Source organism: Oncorhynchus mykiss, chromosome 10, assembly GCF_057628025.1.
Source record: "Oncorhynchus mykiss isolate SJ-2025 chromosome 10, ASM5762802v1, whole genome shotgun sequence".
In the NCBI taxonomy this organism is placed as follows: Eukaryota; Metazoa; Chordata; class Actinopteri; order Salmoniformes; family Salmonidae; genus Oncorhynchus; species Oncorhynchus mykiss.
Window position 1 is genome coordinate 20,654,985 of NC_143031.1, and position 17,793 is coordinate 20,672,777.

Sequence of the window (17,793 nt, forward strand, 5' to 3'; positions counted from 1 at the left end):
GCCTCCCTGCTAATAGGGATCAGCGGACTGACTGAATGATGAATGAGAGATCGAGAGAGAGAGGCTGTAGTCACTCCTCTACTGGACGCCAGGCAGCAACAGGTACCTTGGAGAGAAAGAAAGAAGAAGAGGAGGGGCAGAGCATGTGAGAGAGAGAGAGAGGACAAAAAGGGACAGACCGCAGCAAGTGGAAAGAGTGAGAGAGAGATTTTCTTTTGTTCCTCCTGCTTCTTTACACCTTCCCTTCAATTCACCTGCTACCTGGCTGTTACCAGTTACCTGGACTTACCAGAGTGGAAGAGCGAGGGACAAGGAAAGAGGGGAAAAGCGAGGAGACAGGAGAACCCGAGTGTCTTGAGTGGTAAGTAAGGAAGTAAATAAAGTAAAGAAAAGCAGTTGGTTGGTCAGGGCTGAGGGCTTAGCTGGCCCAGGGCTCAGTGTTGCTGCCTCTCCTCAGGCATTAGTTACCCAAAGCCTCTTACGGCTCACTCAGCGCTCACAGCCTGCACACCCCCACTGCATGCTCCCTTCGTGCCAGGCCTCAAAGGGGACCATTTATAATCTCACTTAAAGAAACAGAACGTGACTCTTTCTGTGCGTGTGTACCTTCAGGTTTGTGTGTGTGTATATTGCCAGAATGTGTATTTAAGTGGATCTGTACCTTTTTTTAATAAACCAAGTTGGTAAATATGATTATATTAACTTAGTAAAGTACAACCTGAAATGATCGTGAGTAAGAATGGAAAGTGAAAAGGTGCATGAAGTCGGCACTTAAAGTATCAAAGTTCTAGATTTCCACGTGCGCATCGTTTTTAAGGAGGACATCTGGCACTGATCAGAGAATATTGGTGTTCACAGGGTGCTTGGAAGTCTTTTATGACCTGGTCTTGATATTGTCATCAAAGAAGCTGTTTTTCTGGATTGGTTATTAGTCCACCTACATGACTCTTCAGCCTCCCAGGTCACCATCTGTGTGTTTTCTTCCTGGCCTGGGTCATAGTGAGTGTAGTTGGTGAGATGGAATAATAGCTCAGGCAATGAAGGCCATGCTCAGGCTATTCTCCCCTTCCTATCTGGGTCGTATTCACTAGGAACCAAACAGAAGCAAACGGGCCTAAATTATTGTTTTCTTTTTCCGTTGCAAACATTTTGATGTGGTGTGCACTAATGAATATGACCCTACACTGGCCTCAACTGTTCCTGGGTCATAGTGACTCTACTTGGGTAGAATCTTCTTCCCAGATCAGAGAACTGGAAGACTACTAACCAAACTGAAGTGTAGTTCAGATTCAGCTGAAATGGCTGAATGATAATGATGATAATATTTGTATTTCAGTGGCTTCATTGAATAAGCCCACATTGTTCAGGGAAACTGCTGGACGTAATAACTAGCTAGCCATTTCAAGAGTTTCAAAGTCACAGTCACGTACCACCTTGGTCCTAAACCTGTTGAGAAAGGATCATGTTAACAATCATAAGAATTATGTTTTGAATCATTGTGAGCTTCTGAACATTTGACAAAACTACTAGGTTACAAACAGGCTCGGATGTCTTTCTCAGGACTGTTGATGTTGAACCAAATAATATGACCAATTTTGTACCTGCTGGGTAGGGAGTTGAGGATAACCTGAAACATCTGCTCCTCTACTTCATATAGCTCTACATATTGTACATAGATTTGACACACACACACACACACACACACACACACACACACACACACACACACACACACACACACACACACAGACAGATCCATACAGTACATACTGTAGGACTAAAGTGTGGACTCTCTAATGCCCAAAGGCTCAACAGCTAATCTGAGAGTACAGTATGTTGTGTTCATATCCTATAATGCTGCTCTCAGAGGCCACTCGGTATATACAGTATGTCAATAATGAGTCACAGCTATTATAAAACATCTATTTTGAAACAGGGTCTGCCGTAAGTTTTTGAAACAGCTAGTTTGTTTTTAGGTCCATAAAGATTCAGCAGTTTCACTGAACAATGTAGGCTAAACCAAAAAAGGCACATTTGTTCCACTTAGTCATAATCATTCAGCTATTTCAACTGGATCCCAGTTTGGTTAGTTTTCCTGTCCTCTGATATGGGAAGGACTAGAGTCACTGGGTATGACCAAAATTAGTTTTAGAGCTAGGTTAGAACAAAAGTCTGAGTAACCATACACAAGACACCCATATAGTTCTCCAGAACCAGGGCTGGTGTCCATTGTGTTAACAAATATAGTCAGAAAGACTATCCAGCCTCCAAGAGAAATAGATTAAGCTCCTACCATATTGCTGATGGCTAATGAATACTTTCAGATCGGCAAAGGTAGAGGCCAGGCCAGTATCGGTGCATTGACTGAGATTTTATTTCATATAACTGGCACGACCAAAACAAATTGGGAATATTGTCGATTTGTACAAAAATACTCCAAATAGTTATGGAGGGGAGTGTATCTAATCCTTTATTTGGATCTGATATTTTAAAATCCTCTCAAACAAATCAAACAAATCAACCCCCAGACTTCTTACCCCCTCCTCTCTTCTTCCCCTCCTCCCCTCTTTTCCTCCTTCCCTCATTTACCTGACAACATGACGCTGCACTTAACCCAGCTGTGACTAGTCTGGATACTAATATCAAGTGTAAAGATGTCCAATGAAATGGTGCCACATATGAGGATAAATATTTATTGATTTACTATTGGGCAAAACATAACCCAAAAGACTCATTTAAAATGTTAGCTTTACTGTCCAAATATTTATAGATGGGAGTGTATGTAATCCTTTTTATGGATCTGCTACGTTTTGCATGTTGTTTTGCAATTAAATATTTGAGTTGCATTCAATGTAGCTGTATTCAAAGCACAGCAGATCCGTACAGTATATCATTAAGCCCAATGTTAATCTACTTATTGGGCAGCAAATGGGAGGAGTCCCTGGTAAACTGTACCATATGTTCCTTATGTGACAACACTCTCCTGTCACATGTAGGGAGGATGTTTCTGTTCACCCGGTTGGCCCCGAGATCTGAGGGAAGCAGATAGTTAGCAATATGTTGATGACCTAGCCTTCAGCATAGGCTACAGAGTTATGCCATATTGCTTTCCCCTATCTAGTCCTTCATGAGCAGTAGACATGAAAAAGGGTAGGACCTAGGGGAAGGAGGTACAGAAATGGATCCAGGCCATGCCCCCTGTGTCCTGCTGTATGTAGCCTATGGAGACAAAATGGCTACTGTTATTATGGATGTAAACAAAGTCTTTGATCAAAATGCAGCCCAATGAGATCTGCCGTCAGGGAGGATATGATTCAGCAGCCAATATTAAATTATGGTTTGTATAAACCCAGAGATTAGCCCCAGGAATCTAAATAAGCCCTTAAAGGGACATTTCACAATTTATCAACTTTGAATTTATCATCTCAAGCACCAGCCCAACATACCCTCACTCACCTGACTACATGACCAGCTGAGCCACATTGCTAAGGCATGACGCTAAAATTAACCCAGCTGTAAAGATGTCCAATGAAATGGTGTCCTGTATGAGGAGAAGTGTTTAGCCTACACACAGTGCTCTGTGTGAGGATCATTATTTGCACTGATATTACACAAAAGCAAGATGAGACATTCTTATATATACAGTGCATTCGGAAAAGTATTCAGACCTCTTGACTTTTTCCACATTTTGTTATGTTACAGCTTTATTCTAAAATTGATGAAAAACATTTTTTTCTCATTAATCTACACACATACCCCATAACGACAAAGCAAAAAAAGTTATTTTTGAAATGTTTTCAAAATTATAAAAAATAAAACACACAGAAATACAACATTTACATAAGTATTCAGACATTTTACTCAGTACTTTGTTGAAGCACCTTTGGCAGCAATTACAGCCTTGTCTTCTTGGGTATGACGCTACAAGCTTGGCACACCTGTATTTGGAGAGTTTCTCCCATTTCTCTCTGCAGATCCTCTCAAGCTCTGTCAGGTTGGATGGTGAGCTTTGCTTTACAGCTATTTTCAGGTCTCTCCAGAGATGTTCGATCGGGCTCTGGCTGGGCCATTCAAGGACATTCAGAAACTTGTCCCAAAGCCACTCCTGCGTTGTCTGGGCTGTGTGCTTAGGGTCATTGTTCTGTTGGAAGGTGAACCTTCTCTATGTACTTTGCTCCGTTCATCTTTCCCTCGATCCTGACTTGTCTCCCAGTCCCTGCCGCTGAAAAACATCCCCACAGCTTGATGCTGCCACCACCATGCTTCACCGTAAGGATGGTGCCAGGTTTCCTCCAGACATGACTCTTGGCATTCGGGCCAAATAGTTCAATCTTGGTTTCATCAGACCAGAGAATCGTGTTTCTCATAGTCTGAGAATCTTTATGTGCCTTTTGGCAAACTCCAAGCGGGTTGTCATGTGCCTTTTTACTGAGGAGTGGCTTCCGTCTGGCCACTCTACCATAAGGCCTGATTGGTGGAGTGCTGCAGAGATGGTTGTCCTTCTGGAAAGATCTCACATCTCCACAGAGGAACTCTAGAGCTCTGTCAGTGTGACCATTGGGTTCGTGGTCACCTCCCTGACCAAGGCCCTTCTCCCCCGATTGCTCAGCTCTAGGAAGAGTCTTGGTGGTTCTAAACTTCTTCCATTTAAGAATGATGGAGGCCACTGTGTTCTTGGGGACCTTTAATGCTGCAAAAAAACATTGGTACACTTCCCCAGATCTGTGCCTCGACACAATCCTGTCTCGGAGCTCTACAGATAATTCCTTTGACCTCATGGCTTGGTTTTTGCTCTGACATGCACTGTCAACCTTATATAGACATGCCTGTGCCTTTCCAAATCATGTCCAATCAATTGAATTTACCACAGGTGGACTCCAATCAATTGAATTTACCACAGGTGGACTCCAATCAATTGTATTTACCACAGGTGGACTCCAATCAATTGTATTTACCACAGGTGGACTCCAATCAATTGTATTTACCACAGGTGGACTCCAATCAATTGTATTTACCACAGGTGGACTCCAAGTTGTAGAAACATCTCAAGGATGATTAATTAATGGAAAAAGGATGCCTCTGAGCTCCGTTTTTAGTCTCATAACAAAGGGTCTGAATACTTGTAAATAAAGTATTTCGTTTTTTTTATTTTTAATAATTTAGCAAAACCTTTAAAAGCCTGTTTTCACTTTGTCATTATAAGGTATTGTGTGTAGATTGCTGATGGGAAAAAAAGTTATCCATTTTAAAACAAGACTGTAACTTAACAAAATGTGGAAAAAGTCAAGGGGTCTGAATATTTTACGAAGGCACTGTAAGTACCTGTACAGGTCATTTTGGGTCGGCAGGTAGCCTATTGGTTTGAGTGTTGGGCCAGTAACCGAAGGATGCTAGATCGAATCCCCGAGCTGACAAGGTAAAAATCTGTCGTTATGCCCCTGAACAAGGCAGTTAACCCACTGTTCCTGGGCCGTCATTGTAAACAAGAATTTGTTCTTAACTGACTTACCTAGTTAAATAAAGTTTAAAAAATAAAATATAAATTGTAATTACAGTTAAATGAATGGTTCCTTATGGCACAGTTGCTCCAGTGCAATTTTAGAGACACATACAGTACTTGATGTTTAATGTATATGTTTTGTGTAACCTATACATTCTTAAGGAGTTTCATTATGCGTTGCATAGATAGACCCCCCCCCCCCCCCCCCCTCACTCTCTCTCTCCTCATTTTCTCTTGTGCAGCTGGCTATGATCACTGTGGGCAAGTTATTTTGTAGTGGTCTCCCTAGCAGCAGCTGACACTGGGAATGACATGCCCAGAATACCCATAGTCCAAAGTCAAAGCATCTTAGAGTATGAATGCTCATTTACGATCCCGGCCTGTAACCACAAAACGTCTCAGAGTAGGAGCGCTGATCTCAGATCAGTTTAGCCTTTTAGATAATAATGAAAAATATTATATGGACACATACTAGATTAGCACTCTGAGATGCTTTGTGGATAAGGCCACAGGTCCCCATAAAAATTTTGATTCTGATCTAAAAGGCTGATTCTTGATCCTAGATGAGAACTCCTACTCTGAGATGCTTTATGAATACTGGCCCACAGCTACTGTACTTTAATCATGTCAATGTGTCTCTAGCCTGGTTCCAGATCTGGTTGCAGATCAGTTTTACATGCCAATGCACATAGGAGTTGGCTATACAGCACAAACGGATCTTAGACCAGGCAAATGTGTCTCTACATTGAATATCAAAGTAAACACGTGCATTCTGCTGCCTCATATTTATTGTGATTGTTTGAAATGTATTTTTGGACAATCCACTGCAGATTGGTGTATTCGTTGATTATTTCTTAGTGGGTGTGTCATTCCTACTTTGTCAGAGCCATAGTAACTACAACTGGAGAAAGTTAATACTTCTACTAGGGTCTTGAAACGTTAGTAAGAGACTTTGTTGTGTGTGTGCGCATGTGTGATAGTCAGTAACGGGGGAGCTAACTGTAGTCATGGAGATTTGAAATAAGACAGCCTGATCAAACTCTCTCAGCCAGAGCTTAATTTCATTAGACAGTTTACTTGTGGATTACAATGGTGGTGTGTGTTTGTTGGTTTATTGTGTGTGACGTATGTGTGAGATCAGGGAACTGTCTTCGTTCCAATTCTCTCCCCTTCTCCATGACGTGCACTTGGTCACTTATGGACTTAAAGTTCAAAGGTGGAAGATATATATCCCTCTAGCCCATGGAGGCAACAATACAATGCTTTTAAATCCATGATTAGGAGTGAACGAGTGCACATTTAAGAGAAGGGAAGTGAATCGGACAAGAGCACAGGTCTAAAAGCCCCTGTGCAAATCAGTCCAGAAACATCTGCAAAAGTCACAGTCTGAAATGGCACTATATTCTCTATATAATGTACTACCTTATGGGCTCGGGCCAAAGGTAATGCACTATATGGGGAATAGGGTGCCATGCCATTTCGGATATACCCACACTACACATTAGATCCAATGACAACTGCTTTGGGGGACATTCTGATTTACAGTAATGCCTTTATCTCACAAAGTAATAGAGACTCTGACAACAAGCTTATGTGTCTATCCTCACTCTCCAGGGGTAGAAATGTTTATCATTTTATACACATTAATTCCACTTGATTAAAGTGGGATTCCTCTTGGCTCAGACAGTATGAGGTCTGGTCCACCAGTCACCAATGGACTCAGCTTTAAGCCATCTGTCCAGCGAGAACCCCTGTGGTGAATCTTTACCATTAGTAAGACTGTGCCGGATGTTGGTCTAGTGGTCAACACAGCCGCTGCATATGCCCCCCAACAGTGGTACTTTGAATCCCTGTTGGGCCAGTTTCTGAGTGTGCAAATATGTATGTTTGATATGTTCTGTATGTCTAATAGGACTTTTCTCTATTCCAGGAGCCTCACATGGTGACTTCTAATGTCCTGGAATAAACCGGAAGCTGAACCATGGTCATTCTGCAACAGGTAGAATACCTTATTTCTCACTTGTTCTCTCTCTCAAACATACACTCACACACACACACACACACACACACACACACACACACACACACACACACACACACACACACACACACACACACACACACACACACACACACACACACACACACACACACACACACACACACACACACACACACACACACACCACACACAAACACACACCCACCCTGTGGATGACCTTTGCAAGTGAGACACAATTTAAATGCTAATAAGATAGGGGCTATGGTGTGTTATCAGCTGGACCACCAGAGGACACAGTGACACGTAGCATGAGATAACATGCACCCTCATTCTCCTATCATCACCCCCCGTCACACTATCAATATATTTTCATCTGGGCCCATGGTTCTGGAGAAGCTTTGTGGGGCTTTGAAGGTCACTTCATCTGGGTTTTTAAAGGGATAGTTCATCAATTACATTTTTGGGGTTTGGAGGGGGTAGTTTAACAAAAAATAAAGTGTGAATTGCAGTCACTTCTTGTCCATAGACTGATTTCAAGGTAAGGAAACAAATATATAAATATGTAAAATCTCTAAACTATCCCTTTAAGGAGTACCTTAATGTCAAGAGACTAGTCATGAATCATGCATCTCATTCCATCAGCAAGGCATCTGTGTTGTCAGACTAGTAAAGCCTCTGTAATGCCTGAGTCTAGACAGGGAGGGATAGTGACATGGACGTTTCACCTCAACCTGAATTAGAAATGGATACTTTTTTCTTGCTGATGTTTTTGAGTGCTAACTGCATCCTTTTCTAACAAAGCTGGTACCTGGGTTTTGGGTTGTCAAAATCATTCTTATTGCACTTCAAAGCACATTTGATTTAATTTACTGAATGAAACAATGATTACAATTTTCGAAAAGAAAGTTGACTCCATATAAACATGTTTTTGTGTAGAGCAAAACCCATATTTTTGACTTTTTTTGATTGGTTCAGTCCTAAATATGTTGTTGTTGTCCGGTTTATTGCATATATATGTGGTTAGGTGGTTTGTGAGAGATTGAATAACAGCACGGTCAAAGTGTGTCCAGCGTGTTACAACAAAACAAAAACAACATGGCAGCTTAACACTGGGAAGTGACAAAGCCCATTCTCTGGCTGGGCTGACTTCCTGAATCTCACCTTGATTGACAGCAAGGATTTCCAATAGGCTCCTCCTCTTATAAGGATCTCTTTACTTTGACTCCCCAATATTGGAGTAATTACTGATTTTGGCAAGGCAGGTTTATAAAGTGGCGTAGGCCTTGCTTTCACCGGTCATCATTTAGAGTTGTGATAACAGGGACAGAAGAAGGGAATGATGCACTTTTTAAATATTCAAACATTCTTGAAACAGCACCACCTCCTCCTAGCAACAAGTGACAAGTTACATCACTTCCTATAAAGTCTGCAGTTGCACGAGGCTAAGCCTACATCAACCTAATTCCCCTTATTGGATGGACTGGCAGCCTTCAAAGTAGCCAACTTATTTCATGCATAACAATATGTGCCTTTTTTTGTATCGATTGGACATCACATTTTTAATTGTTTTAGGAAGTGCACAGAAAATAGTTTTAATGTCATAAAAATACTGTTGTGTCAGGAGGAATTATGAAGTGTATTAATTGTGAATTTTGCTCCACTAGTAGAATTAACATGACCTTAGACCAGACTGTAGAGTCTTTAGGCAGAGTGAGATTTTATTGCATTACCATTGTGTTTGAGAAAGAAGACGAGTAGGCGGCCAGTACATTGCAATAAACTTTAGTGAACTATTAACATAATATATTTTCCAAAGAGTACATATAGGAGCAGTCAGGCTATTAGAGTTATCCTCAGGCAGCTGCAATTTAGGGGCCTACCTTCCTACTGCCCTCATTACTATTGTTGCAATGTAATTTAAACACATTCCTGCCAAGTTTGTACTTCAGCAAACACAAATAAAGCTGGTTTGAAATGCAAATTTCAATTTGAAAGTATATTGATGGCAGGTCCAGGGTGTAACGTGAGTCTTAAAAAAAATAAGCACATCACATCCTGGACCTAATGGACAATATATTGAAATCATGTGCTTAACATATTGGAATGGCAAATGTAATGTATTCAACTAGTAAGAAAATGGTAACACTTCATTTTATGGGGTCCTTATTACAGGGTAATTACATGTGTAATTACACTAACAAGCATTGTCGTTTATTGTAATAACTCATAGTTAGACTGTAATAACACGTAACCGGTGGTAATTGCAGTCTGTAATTACAGAAGTGTAACAACAAATGTTTGTTACCATGCTTCTTACAAACGTGCAAGCTCCCACTAAATTCACAAATTTTGTGTTTTGGTTCTTCTCAGCACATCCAATTCAATACAAACTATCACAAGGTAATAATCTCTTGTAGACAGATGCACTGGGTGTCCCGAGATTACATAGGCTCTAATGAGTAGGCAGTCATTTTAAATAAGAATTTGTTCTTAATTAACAACTTCTTAGGGCTAGGCACCTTTTTTCTCAATTTCTGCCTGAATGACATGAGTGTTGCTCAAGCCCTGAAGCCAGGATATGCATATAATTGGTACAATATGAACGAAAACACTTTGAAGTTTGTATAAATGTTTAATAGTGTAGGAGAATATAACACAGTAGATATTGTAAGAGAAAATCCAAAGATTTTTTTTTTTGAGAGAGACCATCAACTTAGAAATGCCAGTATAAGGTCATAATGAAAATTAGTTTCCTGTGTGCAATTCCTTTGGCTTCCACAGGGTCTCAACAGTCTATGTTTCAGGTTTGTAACTTCAAAAACGAATAAGAAATATCAGCTTTAGTTCAGGGACACAGTCTTGGAAATTTGTGTTTGAGCGTGCCATAAAGACAGGATGCACCTGCTAAAATCAGTTTCCTACTTCCTTCTGTAAGAAATATTATAGTTTGATTACATTTTAGGGTATCTGAGGAGTAAATAGAAACATATTTTCACTTGTTGAAACAAAGTTTAGGGGTAGATTTTCGGATTCCTTTTTCTGCATGTTGTATGAGTGGATTACTCAAATCAATGGCGCCAACAGACTTTTTGGAATATAAAGAAGTATTTTATCTAACAAAACGACACTACGTGTTATAGCTGGGACCCTTTGGATGACAATTTAGAGGAAGTTTTTCCAAAAGTAAGTGAATATTTAATCGTTATTTGTGAATGTATGAAACCTGTGCTGGTGGAAAAATATTTTGTTGTCGGGCGCTGTCCTCAAACAATCGCATGGCATGTTTTCACTGTAATAGCTACTATAAATCAGACAGTGTAGTTGGATTAACAATAATGTAAGCTTTCAGAGGATATAAGACACTTATATCCTCTATAGGCTAGGGGGTGGTATTTTCACGTCCGGATGAAAAGCATGCCCAAAGTAAACTGCCTGCTACTCAGACCCAGAAGCTAGGATATGCTTATTATTAGTAGATTTGGATAGAAAATACTCTGGTTTGAAATAAAAAAGCTGGTAGTGTCCAGATGCATCATTCAAACAAAAACAAATTAGCCAGCTAGCTTGTTCATCTTGTTTGTCAAGTCAACCAGAGTTTTTGTTCTCAGCTCCTGCTTTTACCAGTCTCTCTTTTTTTCCCCTCCTGGTTTTGACCCCTGCCTGTCCTGACTGTGCCCGCCTACCTGACCACTCTTCCTGATCCTGAGCCTGCCTGCTGTCCGGTACCATTGCCCCACCTCTGGTTTACTGACCCCTGCCTGACTTGTACTGTCTATTGCCTGCCCCTGTTGGAATATTAAACCATTGTCAATTTGATGTGTCTGCATCTGGGTCTTACCTTGATTCCTGATTCCGTGTAGATGCTAGAATGAATTATACAACAAGTAAAGTGATCATGCTGTTTGTATGTGGCTGCTATGAAAGTGAACTATGTGTGGGTGATCAGGGGTGTATTCATTCTGCCGATTATGTTGAAAAATGTTTCTTAAGCAGTAGCAAATGAAACAGGGATAAACATACCTGAATTTCTCCAATAGAAACTCTTGTTTACAACGGTTTGGACTAATGATTACATCCTAGGTCAGCTAGATGCAGGCAAGAGTGTGCAAGGTGGTGTTGAATGTATCACTCTCTGTCACCTTGATTACTAAAACATTCCTCTCAACTTGTGCACCTACGTTGTAAACTTTAATTTGTAGGTTGTAGCAACCTCATGATAGGTATAGGGAAAATGTGAGTGTCATGTAGTAGCCTAAACCTATTGAGCTGGGTGAATGAAATATGAATGACAGTCATCCAATATGCTGTAATAGAAATAAGGCCATGCTCATAAAATGGGCCTTTGTTGAAGCAGGTAAGGGAGCATTCTCTCCCGGACAATGCACAGTGGACACCAGGGTGGTTTCCAGACCCTCCAGCAGTGACACAACTTCCGTGCTACACCCAGGAACATTTTGCGGTGCAGTCATTTTCTCTCCAAGCCTACGGAAAGGGTCAGAGCACATGTTCTCCTCTCCAGGCTCCGGAGAGAGCTCTGTCATAGTCAATTTAGTGCCAGTCAATGTCAGGATGAAAACCTCTCACACCCCATCATAGGGAAGACACTCCTGCAGAGTGCGCCCATAGGAACAGCAGAGGAGCAAGAAGGAGACAGTTCGGCCTCCAACACGGTGTCCTCACCAGGGCCCGACTGGTAAACTGGACCCCACACTTATAAATTAAAATCAAACATTACAAGCGGAGGTTTATCATGTTATTCACTTAGCCTTCCACAAAGATGAGAAATGTTTTTCCCTGATTTTTATGGAAACCCAAAGGAGTCATACCTAACCGTCCCAGTGGCTTTCCATAGCTTCCTTAAACACACCGCGGCGCACTCTGTCCATTGTGCTGACACAGCGCAGTGGAGACACAGATTTATTTTTGTACCAACCTGTCACTCTGTCGTTTGAACTTTTTTGCTATTTTTATATAGAGACCTAAAACTAAGGTGGCACAAGTTTCAACTGAGGGGTCTAAGACCCCTTTAGCCCCCGCGTGGAGCCGGGTACATCTTGAAGTCTGAGACCTTGTGGGAATCTGTGTTAGAGAAAAAGTATGTAGCTATAACAATTTACAATACCCTATACTAGTTATCATCATGATTTCTATAGTTTAGGCCTGTTACCTAGCTAGTTGTTGTCTTGTCCAGCTAACAATAATAGTGCTTGCTAACACTAAGTTAGCTAGTGTTTAGCTACATTGAAAAAGGAACTAATAATCTTCATAGTCTGTTGACACAAGTGGCTAGCTAGCTAGATAACGCTAACATGGATGGATACCTTGAGAACAAGGTTCAGGGAAGATAAGACCATCGAGCCCAGCTAACATTAGCTAGCATGGAAAACTTACTTTCGATCTCCTGTGTTGATGTTTTTGTCTTGTTCACAACACTCTTTCATGGCAGTCTCTCATGTCTGCACACTGACCTTCTCGACACGTTCTTTGCGCACTGTCACATGATGTTAGTCTCAACAAACCCCTCTGAGTGTATTGTGCAGACGGGTAGATGTTGACATGATGCCTTAATTTCTGTGATAAATCAATAATTTCACTGATCCAACAGTGAAACCCTTGCAAGGTTACATGATGGAATAAGAATTTGTCCTATGAACATTTTAAGTGCATTTCTAAACCATTATTTAACCAAGATTAATATGCTTACAATTTGTCAAGCATGAATGACTATCTCACAAATTTAACCATAACTGTTTATTAACGTGTCTAATAATGTTTAATTGATGGTTAAGTAAATGCATGGTTAATTTATTTAACAATTTAAAGTATTTTTTGGGATATGGTTGGGAAGCTATTGGAAACTTTCACATTTTTAACAAGCATGGTAACAAGCATTTGTTGTTACACCTCTAATTAGACTGTAGTTACCTCCAGTTATATGTTGTTATTACAGTGTAACTATGTATTATTACAATTAATTACAATACTTGATACAGGGTCATTCCATATGGAATTACAATGTAATAAGGCCCCTTAATATGAAACATTATCGAGAAAATCTTTGTATGGGACTGCAGCTCTTGAAAAAAAACTACCATATTAACTTGCTGAAGTAGTTTTCTGAGAATTCCTTCCTGATTGCTGATTGTGTTTGTGGTTGCTTTCTAGGGGGACTATGTCTGGTTGGACCTTAAGACGGGTCGGGAGTTCGATGTCCCAGTGGGAGCCGTGCTCAAGCTCTGTGACTCGGGACAGATCCAGGTGCTGGATGACGAGGGGAGGGTAAGTCCACTCGAGATGAGACGTTGACGGGACGTTGACACTACTTTGACAAGACGACGAGACATTAACAACATTTTGTTGAACAAGACTTTGGCCCTGTTCAAATGTATCCCTCCTTCCTCCCGTCCTTGAAGTAATCATGCCATGACATTATTAGTAAAAGCAATGCCATGGAAAGCTTGCCTACACCTATCCATTCATGTTTTATCAGTGATTACTTAATGGAAGGAAGAAAGCAAGAAAGGGGAAGGAAAGGAGGATGCATTCAAACAGGGCCCTCTTACTCTAACAAGCCCACATGGACGCACAGTAGCCTATGACACCATAGTTCCTCAATGGCTGTGACTGTACTGTAACTGTTCTCCCATCAGGAGCACTGGATCTCGCCCCAGAATGCCACCAACATTAAGCCCATGCACCCCACCTCCATCCACGGTGTGGAGGATATGATCCGCCTGGGAGACCTCAACGAGGCTGGCATCCTGCGGAACTTGCTCATCCGCTACAACGAGCGTGTCATCTATGTGAGTCCCCCCTGCAATACTGGCTGCTCGCTTTGGTACCACTACAAGACCATCATTTTCAGTGGTGTAAAGTACTTACAGTATGTAAAAATACTTTAAAGTGCTACTCAAGTCGTTTTGTTTGTATCTGTACTTTAGTTTACTATTGATATTTGAAAATGGTCCAATTCACAAATTTATCAAGAGAACATCCCTGGTCATCCGTATTGCCTCTGATCTGGTGGACTCACTAAACACAAATGCTTCATTTGTAAATTGAGTATGCCTCTGACTGTCCGCAAAAAAAATATATATAAAGTTATGACATCTGGTTTGCCTAATATAAGAAATATGAAATGATTTATGCTTTTACTTTTGATATTTAAGTATATTTTTGCAATTACTATACACTTACTTTTGATACTTAAGTATACTTAGTACCAAATACTTTTAGACTTTTACTCAAGTAATATTTTACTGGGGGACTTCTAATTTTACTTGAGTAATTTTCTATCTTTACAATTGTATGACAAATGGATACTTTTTCTACCATTGATAATTTTACAGCATATGAGTCCTTCAAATAACAAGGAAGTATGGTTTAGAACATATTCTATGAAACATAGTGACCTTGTTTAGTGACATGTAGCTCATGTTGTTGATGGACTGTTGTAGGGTTTTCCTTGTCTGTGTGGTTATTTTACTTACTTTCTTGGTTATACTGGCATGTTAGTTCCCCTGGCCTCCACAACCCCCCAACACCACTGGTTCCTTATCTTCCCTGCCTGGCTGTGGCTCAATAGTTTGAACCAGCTTCTTCTCCTCATATCCTTTCCTCAGTATCACTGCTCTGGCAGGACACATGATGGAAATGTGTTCAGTCTGTTGTGATATATGTGGTATGGGTGGTTAAATGAAGCTGTTATAGAGTATTGAGACCTAGCCCCTGTATGTCCTCCCCAGTCTGTCCCTCATCAACTTGTGCCTGTTTTGTGCTTTTTCCTTATACCTCTTTCCTCTCCCTCTTCATCCCCCTCCCTATCTCTCTGTATAGACAAATTGTGGGGGAAGGGTGAGTACAAACTACAGAGACAAGCATGCTCTTTCCTATTTCTTTTTTTTAAAGCTAAAAAGGAACACGCTAACAAGCTAGCCCATGACATTAATGCTAGCACTTCTACTACTTTCCTTTTCTTTGCTGTCACTGAATGAATGGCTATATATAATCTCTGCTAGGCTGAAGGCCGAGCTCTGCTTCATGCCCAACCTTTGATCCAGCTTGTTACATGTGCTGTGACCATCAAAGCAGAAATGTTCAACACAAGTGAACTTTTAGAACACACCACAGCTTTGGTCTGCAGGCAAGGGAAGTACAACAAATCATGGGTTATTATGACTGATTATTATGTTTAGATTATGCACATTAAGGGGATTTTCAATCTCAACTTCCAATGATTTTGTAGTTCTGAATTTAAATTATCAATCTTCATCAGGCTCACAATACATTATCTCAGTGATCACGAGCCTAGTGACTAGCCTAATCACAATCCCAGTGAAAGAAAGTGACAAATTGTGCTATCGCTAGCAACAAATCATGCTATCACTAGCGACAAATCAAGTTATCGCCAAATCCTCAGGGAGAACATGGTTGCCCTCATCTTGGCATGAACCTTGACCATTTCACCTTTTGACTTTGACCTCTCCCTGCAGACTTACACAGGGTCGATTCTGGTGGCGGTAAACCCTTACCAGCTGCTGCCCATCTACACTCCAGACCAGATCCGCCTGTACACCAATAAGAAGATTGGGGAGATGCCACCTCACATCTTTGCCATAGCAGACAACTGCTACTTCAACATGCAGAGGAACAACAAGGACCAGTGCTGCATCATCAGGTTAGTGTATTTGTGTGTGCGTGCGTGCGTGTGTGCGTACGTGCGTGTGTGCGTGAGTGTGTGTGTGTGTGTGTGTGTGAGTGTGTGCGCATTTGGGTTTCACTATTTAAGTGAGCATGTGTTTGAGTTTCTGTATTTACATGTGTGTGTGCGTGCATGTCTGTCTGTCTGTCTGTCTGTCTGTCTGTCTGTCTGTCTGTCTGTCTGTGTCTGCCTGCCTGCTTCTATACATAAAATATTGCATCTCGTCCTGTGTTCCTCAGTGGTGAGTCTGGGGCAGGTAAGACAGAGAGCACCAAGTTGATCCTGCAGTTCCTGGCAGCCATCAGTGGACAACACTCCTGGATTGAGCAACAGGTCCTGGAGGCCAACCCCATACTGGAAGGTCAGACTCAACATTGAGATGAGACACTAGAATGGGCTATTAATGGCAGCCATCTTGGTCCAATTCCAAAGCAGTTTAATTGAAAACATTTCCTGACCAAGATAGCACTCTTGTAGTTATGTTTCCATGGATGCCAATGTCTATACCAGTATTCTATTGAATTTTGTGAGACTAACCACAGTATATCCACTCAGCAGCACTGATGAAATGTAATAGCTAGGGTGCTTGCTGTCTGCCGCTGCCTTAGCCAACTTGCCCTCATGTTACTTGGCAAGGCAAATGTGGTGTTGTGTAGAATACAGAGATACTGTACACTTGCTCCAAGCTACCTCAGGGGCAGGTTTGTTTAAAAAAAAAAGATTTGTAGGCTAGAATCACAGAAGCTGTGTAGGAAAAGCTGAACTTGGGATGCATTCTTCAAAGTCCTTAAAAGACAGATTCATGACTTGCGTTCTTTCCCTGGAACAAGTACAGGGGTGAAGGAAACACCCTCCAGGCCAAGAGTAGTGATCTGACAATTTGGTGTACAGCTTAAGTCAGGCAGGGCATTCATTCACCGCTCTATGCCAAGTTGGCATTAACACTCTGTGTGACCCGGAAATAACACAACAATTGGGCCTCCTATCCATGTCTAAAGCCTAATTTGCACGTTCTGAAGTTTCCGTCTGTGTATTCTACATGTGGACTGTATTAGCTATGTCTCTCTAAGCTAATGTGACTATCTGACCAGGGTTGGAAACCCTGGTGTACTGCATGCCACAATACTCTTCAGGTCTCAGGCAAGGTGATTCATCATGTGAGCATTGTTCACTGAACTGCATCTGTTACACTAAGTCTGGACTTTAATCTTTCATCCCTGCAGCGTTCGGGAATGCTAAGACCATCCGGAATGACAACTCCAGTCGCTTTGGGAAATACATCGACATCCACTTTAACAAGAGAGGTGCAATCGAGGGGGCAAAGATAGAACAGTATCTTCTGGAGAAGTCCCGAGTCTGCAGACAGGTAGGGGTCCAGGGGGGAGGGGCTATAGGGTTTGCAGACAGGTAAGGGTCCAGGGGGGAGGGGCTATAGGGTTTGCAGACAGGTACGGGTCCAGGGAGAGGAGCTATAGCGTCTGCAGACAGGTAGGGGTCCAGGGGGAGGGGCTATAGGGTCCAGGGGGAGGGGCTATAGGGTTTGCAGACAGGTAAGGGTCCAGGGGGGAGGGGCTATAGGGTCTGCAGACA

General features: G+C 41.5%; 1 protein-coding gene across 1 annotated transcript in view; it reads left to right on the forward strand.

The window, feature by feature from the left end:
* The window catches only part of LOC110534865 (unconventional myosin-VIIa), a 70,555-nt gene continuing 52,762 nt past the window's right edge, over positions 1 to 17,793 (forward strand). Inside the window, exons 1-8 of the mRNA XM_036989866.2 lie at positions 1 to 361; positions 7,431 to 7,499; positions 13,668 to 13,781; positions 14,153 to 14,305; positions 15,339 to 15,356; positions 15,995 to 16,179; positions 16,443 to 16,564; positions 17,427 to 17,569. Of these exons, the coding sequence (XP_036845761.1) occupies positions 7,482 to 7,499; positions 13,668 to 13,781; positions 14,153 to 14,305; positions 15,339 to 15,356; positions 15,995 to 16,179; positions 16,443 to 16,564; positions 17,427 to 17,569 (753 nt within the window). The 5' untranslated portion in view covers positions 1 to 361; positions 7,431 to 7,481. The remainder of the gene's footprint in view (positions 362 to 7,430; positions 7,500 to 13,667; positions 13,782 to 14,152; positions 14,306 to 15,338; positions 15,357 to 15,994; positions 16,180 to 16,442; positions 16,565 to 17,426; positions 17,570 to 17,793) is intronic.